This window comes from Oryzias latipes, chromosome 21 (assembly GCF_053564925.1).
Source record: "Oryzias latipes strain Hd-rR chromosome 21, Olatipes_Hd-rR_3.1".
NCBI classification, from domain to species: domain Eukaryota; kingdom Metazoa; phylum Chordata; class Actinopteri; order Beloniformes; family Adrianichthyidae; genus Oryzias; species Oryzias latipes.
Window position 1 is genome coordinate 20,710,841 of NC_136257.1, and position 12,289 is coordinate 20,723,129.

At 38.3% G+C, this 12,289-nt stretch overlaps 1 protein-coding gene across 4 annotated transcripts in view; it reads left to right on the forward strand.

Annotated features, from left to right (window-relative positions):
- Positions 1–12,078, forward strand: part of LOC105356810 (E3 ubiquitin-protein ligase SH3RF3) — a 106,454-nt gene extending 94,376 nt beyond the window's left edge. Inside the window, exons 8-11 of one of the 4 annotated variants that reach the window (XM_023951220.2) lie at positions 2,238–2,560; positions 3,840–4,077; positions 4,150–4,213; positions 8,624–8,919. In XM_023951220.2, the coding sequence (XP_023806988.1) occupies positions 2,238–2,560; positions 3,840–4,077; positions 4,150–4,213; positions 8,624–8,792 (794 nt within the window). In that variant the 3' untranslated portion in view covers positions 8,793–8,919. Of the gene's footprint in view, positions 1–2,237; positions 2,561–3,839; positions 4,214–8,623 lie in introns of all 4 variants that reach the window. The other 3 variants (XM_023951222.2, XM_078939872.1, XM_023951219.2) reach the window with 3 other exon arrangements.
- The last annotated feature ends 211 nt before the right edge of the window (positions 12,079–12,289 follow it).

A 12,289-nucleotide genomic window follows, 5' to 3' on the forward strand; every position in this document is an offset into this window, starting at 1 on the left:
TTTAAGAAGGAAATGTATTTAACTTAATAAAAAGAGTGCTAACTAAAGAAAATTCATAACAAAGGTAATAATTAATCAAACAGAGGGAAACCGGTAGAAACCAGCTAAAACAGACTAATGTTGAGGCCAAGATTCTCATCTGTAACCGACCAAGAACCTCTAAAGAAAGCCAGAACTTTTTTGGGTGCACTCAGATTTTGAAGTCATAGATAGTTTAGGATTGCAGCAGTGAAGGGCCTGCAGATGTTACTAAATGCGCACACAGTAAAGTGACAAGCGTACAGCTTCAAAACAGATTATTTTCATTACATCAAATTAAATATTTGTTATTTGGAGGAAGCGATGACGGAGTTGCAAAGCAATGCGCATTTAAGCTTTTGTCTATAAAAGATAGAACAGCAGGCAAACTAGATGCCATTCCGAATTCATGGTAATGCACAGCTTTGGCTTGAAGATTATTGCATGACTCAGTGCTTCAACTAACTTCAACTGTCTTGAAAGCCAAAAAAGGTACAAAAAAACATGATTGAAGTTGTTATTTTTACTTTACCATGGAGTGGTTCAAGTGTTTTTCCAAACGTTGGTTTGCCTGAAAGTTTGTGACTATTTATTAGAGCAGCTACACCTTGGAACTTCTATGAAGCTGGAAATTTTACCATCCAAGAAAAATGTCCATATTTCTTCCATCGTGTAACTTAGACACTGGCACTATGAGTTCAGCCTAAGACAACACTTGGATGAATGAAAGAGTTTTCTCAAGTTGTTCCAACGGGAAATCATTGGTGTGACAACGTTCTCCATAGTTTGAAGGCACAGGTTTTATGTGTACTGTTGTTGGCAGAAATTTCCAATGTCAATGTTTTGCTGCAGACACATGGTTGCTCTGTATCTTTTCTCAACTCAGAGGGAATTTTAGATGTAAAACTGTTAAAAGTAATCACTGAAGAGCAAACCAATACATAGAAGGATTTAGTACAACTGCTGTGTTGCTTTTCATGCCAGGAAGAGCTTGCTGCAAACGCACACACATCCACATACACACACTTGTGTCTACACAACATTTGAGATCAAATCGGCCTTGCTCTCCACTGATTCTTTTCATTTCTCCTCCCTCCTTCTTTCCCTTCCCTTTGTATCCTGTCTGTCTTTCTTTGAGAAAATAATAGTGAACATCTCTTTAGGGAGGCTGGAGAGTACTCATTGCTATGAATAACACACACATACACACTCTGACACACACATGCCCACTCAGTCAAATGACATCATTGTGTTTTTTGTTTTATGAAGGTATAATGACAGAGCTGCTCCATTCTCGCCCCATTTCTTTCCCCTTTTTTGTCTCTGCTCTTTCATTGATTTCTTTCTCACACACACACAAATGCACACACATCTGTTCTTGATTACAAAGTGAAGTATGTGCATAGTGTTTAGTGTTCAGGGTTTCTTTTCTTGTTTTTTTAATCACAAGACCAGCACAACTCCCTTAGGATTTTAGCTGAGTCCCAAATTGTAGCCAAGCAGGTGGCTACAAACCCTGTGGATATACGTGTGAAGCAGTACAGATAAGATACAAGGGAGGTCAGTTTAATGTGGAGGACAAGGCATCAACTGTTAATAGATGAACATTAGGTGAGACTGTAAAAACATTGGAAGTCAGTGAAATGTCCGAACAAGAAAAGCTGTGCAAACGTGTGCATTTGGGTGTAATTGTTAATGCGTGCAGATGCGCATTTGTGTTTTGTTAGTGACTATTTTTTCCTGCACTTCTATATTTGTGACAAGCGCGCCAGTGCAAGACAAATTTCTAAGAAGCTTAGACTATGGGATTTTAAATTTTATTTTTTGGAAAATTATATTTTTGCTTTAATCTCCTGGAGTTTTGTAGTTGTTTAGTTGTTTTTGTAGAAAAATAAATAGATTCTTGGAAATGAAGTATGTGTTCTTGATACTCAGACTGTGAAGTTGTCTTTCATTTAAAAGGGTCCTTCAATGGACTAAGCATGCTTTATGTAAATTTTGTGATTCAGGTCACAGCCTAGCTACTAATATGACAGCACAATGCATTCACTCAGAATAGCTCATTAGGATTTTGCTGTAAAAAAAAAACAACAAGATATACTTTTTTTTTTTGAAATTGTGAAATGTAGCCATTATTTCTGGCACTCATTTGTTTAAATGTTCTCTTTTAATTCTAAATGAAAGCTTACAACATACATGTAATCTTTTGTCCATTTTAGTTCACAGTCCACCTGCTGGAAGCCCAGAGCGTCCCACTGTGGCATTATCTCCCTTGCGTCCCCAAAGCTCATCTCCTTCCCGCTGCTCCGGCCAGTCAGGCCGTCCTCTTTCTATGGTTTCTCCGGGCTCCAGCTTAGGGCCTTCTCCTCTATCCTCCCCCGCTTCACGACCCATCCTCTCGCTGTCCTCACCTCTTTCCTGCCTCACGCCTCCAAACATGTCGCCTGTGCTGCTCAATGGGGATCCAGCCAGTCCACAAACACCATCTCCAGGCCCTTCACACACTCCAACCTCTGGGAGTCTGGCCCCCAAAGCAGAGAAGGTGAGGCTCATCTTCTAACACTTATTTAAGCTGTCGGATACTGCTTCTTGGCTTGTGTTCTTTTTTTATTTACCACAATTATACAAAAGTATTTTATATTTTACAAAGAAAGTGCTTACATTTAAATTATGAATCTATTTGAACCAAATTTCTGTTCTTACATTTTTATTTCGATCACTTCGAAATTCATGTATAACTAATAAGTGAATCTCTGCGCATTAAACAGGAATGTACACTATGTTCAGGCAAGTGTAAAGTTGCTTTTTTGATCACTTATGATTGTATTTTGTAGCAACAAATGCAACCATTGCTAAACTTATGCAGCTGGCATGAAGCCCCACCACTCATGTCTGCTAAGACAATGTTTCTTTAGGGATGTAGACCAAATTGAACCATAATAAAAACATCATACTTATATTGAGGAGTTGTAAGGAGACTTATTTTGGGGAAAAATAGAAAGAAAAAGAAGAGTGGAATAAACAAAAAGGTATGAGAAATGTTATTAAAAATGTGTATTTTTATTTTGTCTTTCATGAATTCCCTGACAAAAATTCAAAAGAAAGTGGAATTGTAGTATGGGGAAACATTCAAGCTACACAAATATCTGCAGTTGTAGATGAAAAACTATTGAATTGCATTTAGATCAAGTCAGCATATAATTAAAAATGACTCCAATTTGAATGAGCGAAGGATTTGACTTGCATGACGGCGTTTGTGTGAGCGTGTGCTGCTCTCTACTGGTTCCTTCAGCAATAACACAAATCAGGTGGCATACTGTGAACAGACAGGCTTTCACATTTACAGCAGGCAGATTAAGCCTTTAAGATTTGCAGATGAAAGAAGAGAGAGAGTGATGTTTTTTTTGCCAATATCACTTCACCTTGCTCTCTCTTCGCCTACTCTCCTCTGTTCTCTTTTGACGCCCACTCTGTTCCACTCATCCCTCTGCCTTTCTTTTGCTCCCTGCCTCATTTTATTTAAGTATTTCAGCTTGAATGAAACATCAAGGAAAATTAGAATTTCATGTGCTTCTGGTAACAACTAGAACTTTAAGGTTTAACTTTAAGTTTTTTTTTATGCCTTTAAAGTTACAAGAGTTAAATGAGCTAAAGGTTAAATGAGTTCATGTGACAAAGACTGATATTTTTAACTTGTTAAAGAAAAAATGTTTCAGGAAGTTAAGATCAGTGTCAGTTTTGATAAAATTGTATTTATTTATTTTATCTCCTGTCGTTGTGCCTCTCTCTTTTCTGTCCACTTCCAATTGTCAACCCTCCAGAAGGAGAGAAAAGCAGCGGGCTTGTTAAAGCTCTTGTCAGGTGCAGCCGCCAAGAAGAAACCTCGCTCGCCCACATCTTCTCCACCCACCCATGACCCCTCACTGGTCGGCCAAGGCGCTGTGGCCACTGACCCCACTCAGAACTCGCACCACCATCACCACCATGCCCGCTCAGGTTCCTGTCCACTGTCATCGCAGGGGAGAGCCGGCTCCTGTCCAATCGAGAGTGAGATGGCAGGTGCAATAGGGCTGGAGCCTCTGCACAGGAAGTCAGGTTCACTGGATACTAACTTTCCCATGTCACCCCCAGCAACACGAGCTGGCAGTGCTTTGATGGTCTTCCGGCCCGAACCCAAACCCTTGTCAAGAGAGAGGTGGGTCTTCCTAACACAAGAAGAATACTGTAAGGACATTTGCACAATTCTAGAAGATACTTTGACAAAGCTGGTAAAACAACAGCACTTGAAAGGTGATTTAAGATGATACCACTGAGCACATGACAACATTCTAGAGCAGACACGTCCAAACCCCGGCCTGTGGGCCAAATGCAGCCCGCATTCAACTGTCTACTGGCTCCTATCATAATATCAATATAATGCGGACCCCAGCACTTCCTAAAAACTAACATTTTTTATCGTGATTGGCTTGATTACAGTATGTCGTAAACCTATGGCAAAACCCTGAAGGTCAAGTAGGATGACCTTCAGGGCCTTAGAGGCCAAATGATCATATAATTACAATGGTTTGTACTTCTGTATCGGATAACTATTTGTTTTGTTTTCCTGTTCAGGGGATTCAAATTTAGAAGTTTACATTGAGCATTTACTTGTGAGCAACACATAAATTTTCGTATGAACCCAGATTTGATGTTGACAAAAGATTTTTTTTCTTTTTTTTTCCAGACAGACTTTTTCTTTTTTTTATTTCTGGTCTTTAAACATGACACTCACTGTAATTTTGGTAAAAATGTATTGAGATATAATTCTATTTTATTTATCCCATTGCAAAAAAACAAATCTACAAGATAGTTAATTTGCATTTAATATTATCATAAGGGTCAAAGAATGCATCCTGAATGGTTGGCCCTCACACATTTTCTCCTCACCAAATCTGGCCCTCTTTGCAAAATGGTTGAACACCCCTGTTCTAGTCTCAAGGCTTGAATACAACCAGTCCAATATTCTAAAATCATGCAAATTTAGAACAACCTTTGGGATTTTTTTGTGGGTTCAAGTCTTCTGAAATGAATTCCATAACATTCAGATGACATCAAAAACCATGTAACTTTAAAAATTGGATCAGTGTCCACACAATATGTGCATCTGGCATATTTTTATTTGAAAAATAGTTTTATGTATTATGAAATTAGGATTATAAAATGTATTCAGCAAACATTAGAAACCTGTTTTTGATCTATCAAAGGTTTTTATAATTCATAATTTAACATACACTGCTAAGATGTTACATGATTTTTATTATCTCGTTAGTTTATTCATAGAATATATCACTGGGGCTTAAAGATTGTAAACTTGATTCCACAGTTGTGTCATACAAGTGATAACATTTAAGCCATGCCTTTCAGTGTAATATCCAGCAGAGGTACATCATCAAATATTTTCATTACAGAACAGCTAATGCTGCTCCTCACTCCTTCAGGTGACGAGTCAGAAGTAAAGAACACGTTTTGCACTCATGTTGACATTTATTGGTTATTTAGGCTTCAATAATGTCAAGTTTATGTCTATAATCCAAAAGTATTAAACATTTTTATAACTTGTATTTACCCTCAAAAAACAATAGTTCTAAAATCCTTATCGGAAATTCTTTTAATTCCTTTCAAAGTTATTGTAGAAGGGTAAATAATATTTGGATATTTTATATCCAGAAACATTTATATTTCTTTGGAAATGATTTGAAATATCATTTCTGTCTTTATTAGTTAAAAAGTTTTATATTCCAAGGACAATATTTTAAAGCCAACTTTTGAAATCAAGGCTTTTAAAAAATTTGTAATAGTACAAAGTATTTGCCACAGATATTAATAAAATATGCCAGAGCAATCAACCATGATCCTAGCTTGTTTTCCTTCAACTACTCTTGCCCGAGGGGCTGGCAATTACCTGAAAATGGTGGGTCTTGTCAGTCAAAATCTTGAACCACCCGATCAGCAGGAAGTATGGCAGAGACTTTATAAATAGGCAGTGTTATATTTAAAGACTAGGTGATAGCCAGACGTCTAGAAGATTGTCATTAAGTGCTAAGGGACACATTCTGGACCTGGTCTGCTGCTCTGGGTTAACCCCCTCTAACTGTTCCACAGATGAACTTGCTATGACTGATCACCATCTTGTTTCTTTTAGCATCCCCTTGATTTTATCTGAGATCAAACCCACTCGCCTCATCTCCTTCCGAAACATTAAGAATATAAATGTGGAGCTGTTTTCTTCTCAGTTGGAGCGCATTCCTTTCCCAAACTCGTCCAACCCTGATGATCTGGTTTCTTTTTATAATAACTGCCTTTTAGATGTTCTTAACAATTTCGCTCCTGTAAAAACCCGGTCTGTTTTATTTGTTAAATCTTCCCCCTGGTTCACCCCTGAACTCCATAAAATGAAAGCCAAATGCCGCCAGTTGGAGCGGCTCTGCAAAAAAACTGGCTCTCCCGTCCATAAGGAAATATACAATGAACAGATTTTACAATACAAGGACTTGGTTTCTAACACTAAAACAAAATACTTCACTCAACTGATTGATGCAAATAAGGGAAATTCCAAAATGCTGTTTTCTCTAATGGATGATGTCTTTCAACCCCGTAACAGTTTTCCCCCTCATTTTTATTCAGATGAGCACTGTAATTCTCTTCAATTATTCTTTAACCAGAAAATTTTAGATATCCATCAGCATCTCCATTCCTCCACCTCTCCTCCCACCCCGTCTGACTCATTTTCTGTAACTCATATATTCACTTCCTTTTTCCTCCCTGATCCCAGTGAAATTTCCCGCCTCATCCATAAGTCCAAACCATCCACATGTTTGCTAGATCCCCTACCAACATCCCTGGTTAAATCCTGCCTTCCTTCTCTTCTTCCTTTCATTTGTGCCATTATTCACTCCTCATTGACATCAGGTATTGTCCCCTCACTCCTCAAGATCGCTGCCGTCAGACCCATCCTAAAAAAACCCGGCTCAGACCCCAATTCCTTTCATAATCTTCGTCCTATTTCTAACCTCCCCTTCATTTAAAAAATTCTTGAAAAAATTGTCGCCTCCCAACTTTCCCATCACCTCACCCAAAATGATCTTTTTGAACCCTTTCAATCTGGTTTCCGTCCCCATCATAGCACAGAAACTGCCCTACTAAAAATCACCAATGACCTTCTCCTTGCAGCTGATTCTGGACTCTTCACCATCCTCATCCTCCTCGACTTGAGTGCAGCATTTGACACCATATCTCACTCCATCCTTCTCCACAGACTTTCACCCCTCGGTATCGAGTCCACCCCCCTCCGCTGGTTTCATTCTTATTTTTCAAGCCGCACTCAGTTTATTCAACTGAATTCTTTCAAATCCCAACCCTCACTCATTTCATCTGGTGTTCCTCAAGGTTCTGTCCTCGGTCCCCTCCTCTTCATTACCTACCTGCTACCCCTTGGCAATATATTTCGTAAATTCAATATTGATTTTCATTGTTTCGCGGATGACACTCAGCTCTATCTGTCCAGTAAACCCAACTCTTGTATTCCACCTGCCTCCCTCTCCTCCTGCCTGTCTGAAATAAAAACCTGATTCACCCTAAACTTCCTCAAACTTAACAGTGATAAAACTGAATTACTCCTCGTAGGTTCCAAATCCACCCTTTCCAAAATTCCTTATTTTAACCTTTCCATCGATTCCTCTCCAGTTTTCCCCTCCCCTCAAGTAAAGAGTCTGGGTGTCATCCTTGATAGTACATTATCATTTCAATCCCACATCAATAGCATTACTCGGTCAGCCTACTATCATTTACGTAATATTAATCGTCTCCGCCCCTCCCTCACCATCCACTCTGCCTCCATTTTAGTTCATAGTCTGGTCACTTCTCGTCTCGACTATTGTAATGCTCTTCTCTATGGTCTTCCCAACAAAACTCTAAATAAGCTTCAATTGGTCCAGAATTCAGCTGCCCGCATCATCACCAGAACCCCCTCCTTCCATCACATCACTCCCGTTCTCCAGCAGTTGCACTGGCTTCCAGTAGCCTTTAGGATTAAGTTCAAGCTCCTTCTCTACACTTTCAAAGCCCTCCATAGCCTGGCTCCCTCCTATCTCTCTAATCTCCTCCATGTTAACACTCCCTCTCGCTCTCTTCGATCTTCTTCCTCCCTTCAGCTCTCTGTCCCTCCGGCCCGTATGGTTACCATGGGGAGCCGTGCCTTCAGTCGCTCTGCTCCCCAACTCTGGAACTCTCTCCCCCCAGACCTCCGTAACACTGACTCCTTTCTGATCTTCAAATCCAGACTCAAAACCTTTCTGTTCAAGCTTGCATTTCCGGAACACAGTTTCTCATTTTCTGTCAGCTGATTTTATTAATGAATCCAATTTATTTATTGTTTTTAACTTGTGATTTTATTGTGTTTTACCTCTAACTTTGTACAGTGACCTTGGGTGTTTTGAAAGGCGCTTTTAAATAAAATGTATTATTATTATTATTATTAAGTCAGGCCATGGTGGAATGATTAGCTGGTGTAGACAGACAGACTAACAAATAAATCAAACCTTTTTTTTTTTCTTTCTTTTTTTGGCAGGTATCGCGTGTTGGTTCCCTACCCTCCTCAGAGTGAGGCGGAGATCGAGCTGCGAGAAGGGGATGTTGTGTTTGTTCATAAGAAGAGGGAGGACGGTTGGTACAAAGGCACCCTGCAGAGGACGGGACAGACCGGCCTGTTTCCAGGCAGCTTTGTTGAGAGCTTTTGAGCTTCAAAAAGACAATACATGACCCTGCAAACACAGCCAGCGCAAATCAAAATAAGCACATATGATGCAAATGTTAACATTGATTTCCCATATCTGAGTGTTCATTATTCGGGTTGAAATCCATTCATATTTACTTTAAACTATGGAACTGTCCTTAAGAGGAAGTGGCTTATCCACTGTGATGTGTACAAAAACAGCCTTTTTTTTCCCAGAGACTTCTATTGTTTAGCAGTGAAACTTAATGTAAAAGAGTTGAAAAATATTCACTGAAGCCACAATGCATAACTTCTGGCAAAAGTCCTTAGAAGCTCATATTAGTCCAAAAAAACAACAAAAACAAATATCCTACACAGAACAGCTATTTCTGGCTTTGACCAGCGACCCAGCCAGCAGGGAATGGTTCACCCTCCGGTTTTGTTTAAGACCTGCAATGTTGACTACTAAAGGCACAAGTTCAAAGAAGACAGAAAATGTGCCCCTTTCTCCTTTTTTACCAGCACAAACTAGGACAAAAAGCATTAGCTCTGCTTTTCCCATGAGACCTCACAACTTGAATCTGTGTGCTTATTTGAAGTGAAAAGAGTCCAGATAGGCAATGAAGGAAGCCCACAAGCCAGCTCTCTGAGATCATTGCAAGCACATCTCTGCATCTAGTCTGTGACAACAAGCACATCGTTTTATTTTGTACTTGATATATATAACTGCATGTAGCATTTTTCATTTTTTTCATATGTTGTATTAGGTGGTTTGTGTTGTCCTGCTGTGATGATTTGTCTCAAGAGATTTTATTTAAAATAAGTGGTGCAAACGTTTTGTCTGAATTAGCTCATTCATTTTTATATTTATATATTACATAAGGGTCTATGACATATTTTAGTTTTATAAGGGTTTACCTACAAAGAATCCTAAATGATCAGAATAAACCAGCTTTTTGAATGTAAAAAAACAAAAAACAAAGAAAATGTTGCGCCAAACAAAATATGGAACTATATAGAATTGATTTTCGTTTCTGTGGTTCTTTATTTTTTTTAGGATTAAGAGTAAAACTAATGCAGTTGGTCACAAAACGTTTTTACTGTATCTACAATGATTTTAATATGTATTTACTTGTCAAAGGGGATTTTTATTTTTTTCCTTTTTTGCCTATAAGCACAAATTGGTGGAATTAGGACTTTTTTCACCTTTCAAATTCATTTTTTTCTTGGTTTTCTTGTTAAAAAATCCTGTCAAAAAACATCTACAAAGCGTGATTGCCAGCCTTAACCTTTTTGGACTCAAAGCCTGGACTCAGTTATTTTGAAATTCTGCCACTATATATTTTATTTTCTCTGTAATCAAAAAAAGCACATCGGCTCTGTTCCTTTCGGACTGAAACAAAAGCAGAGACACAAAAATGCAGTTTATTTGTTTATTTATTGGTTTCTTCTTTCCGCACAAGATCAGAATGAAGCAAAAACAGCTACTGATCATGTCAGCTGAGAAGCATTTTTTAATTATCAAACAACTATTATTAAACCGAGTGTCTGTATTTGACAAAACACTATGGAGTCTTTACTGCCAAACGGATTCATGTCGCAGAAAAAATCTTTACCTCAAGTTTTTTCTTTGTAAGATTTAGGACTAAATAATAAAACCGCTTTTTTCTTAACAAACATCTCTGAGACTTTAGAAAGCATTTCAATTAGATGACATGCAGATTCAAAAGAAGAAATTATTCTGTTTCGTTTGTTATTTTTTTTAAAAAGTGAGAGCAGTTCCAAGAATATAAAAAGTAGACAAAAAAACATATCTGGATTTTCTCAAAGGACCGTGGAGTAGAAACCTGGTATCGATTAACATTTGGTCAATGTAGTATTAGATGAGACAAGAACACATATTATAACTTGAATTGTTTTTTTTTTCATATTATGACAACTTTTATGTGGTTTTTTTACCTTGATTTTTTTTTTCTTTTGGTCTAAGTCTTCAATCTCTGTTATTCGTGTGAGCTAAAATTGGGTGTTATTAGAATTATTAAACTAAAACTCTCCTTATTGGCCTTTAAAACCCTTCAGTGAAACCAGAGTGCCTACTGATGTTAACACACACACACAATTCCACAGTATTTTAGGTAGACCGGTTCCCAATTTCTGATTGTTTACTTCTATCAGTCCAGAAAGCCTATCCATTCATTTTTATACAGCTCAGTCAGGTTAAGACTGATGAAAAAAACCAGCAGATCCCAGAAAAGCTCTGCACAAAACCCAGAATAGAGATTTTTCTGCATCTGTCCTATTTGTGTCTGAGCTGGAGTTTGTATTGTGTCCAAAGCACAAGTCCACATGTGTGCTGAGATCAGCAGATCCCAGCTGTCTCTTCTTCACCGCCGGATCTGAAGAGAACAAGTTTACAACAGTCCGAACATCAGGAATAAAACCACTGCATAGTGGTCACTTTAAATAATAAAACAAATGAAGAAAAAAAACTTGAAGAGTCTGTTTTTCAAATATTTTGTATGTGTTTTAACTGATGATGTTAGCTTGCCATATGCCTCAGCTTCCTGGTTGTTCAGTCTTGCTTGAAATCTTGAAGTGACACCTTTGAGAAAATTTCTAAGCAGCAAAAAGTAGAATTTGTTTCTATTGAAAACAGCACACATAATGATGATGATGCACAAAATAAAGTACCCATTCTCTAAGTCAGACTGTGTTGAGCAACAGCAATCATCACTTTTGTTCCAGTCTGAGCACAAACTAAACAAAAAAAGGTAGTTCTAGCCCAGGAACATGTGCCAGCACCGTTTCTGTTCCAGGCTGTCTTTTAGGTCTGATTGATTTTCAATTGTGGGGACGCAAACGAGTTAAGGCCACAAGGCATCACAAACCCCGCTTCCAGGAAGCCTGAGCTCTGCCATTTTGTCATTCGTTTTTGCATGTGTGTTGGGGGCGTTAGGGGGTGTGGCCTCTGTATGCAGCTCCACACAGGAAACTAAGCAAGCTTGGTGCAGGATGGACATTCATCATGACTGAGCCAAGTAGAATGTGGCACTGTTTAAGAAACTGGGGGTTAAAAGAATCTATATACATATATCTATATATATATATAAATTCTATATTGTGCAGAATATTTATTGGCCTTTTGTGCCAAATAAAGTCATGCTCTAAGCTGGCTACGTCCAGCACTCTCTACCATGTGATCATTATACATAGTCTTGTACTGATGACTCGTGGTTGATATGATTGTTTTTTCATGTCAATGCATTTTTCGCAATAAATGAATTTGTTCTATTAAAAGAAACTGATTTTTTTTCTTGCCTTTTGTGGTTTTTTTGCACTCTAATTTCGCTTTGTAATGGCCATAAAGTGGGAAATGACTCAATAAAATACAACTTTACTCAATCAGCTGCAAAAGCAAACACATTTCCTGCATAAGTCAATTTGGATTTGATGGTTTCCCCCTGAAGAATTTGTCCTGAAAATCGCATCCCTCTCTAATTTGAATTACCTTCATCACATTGT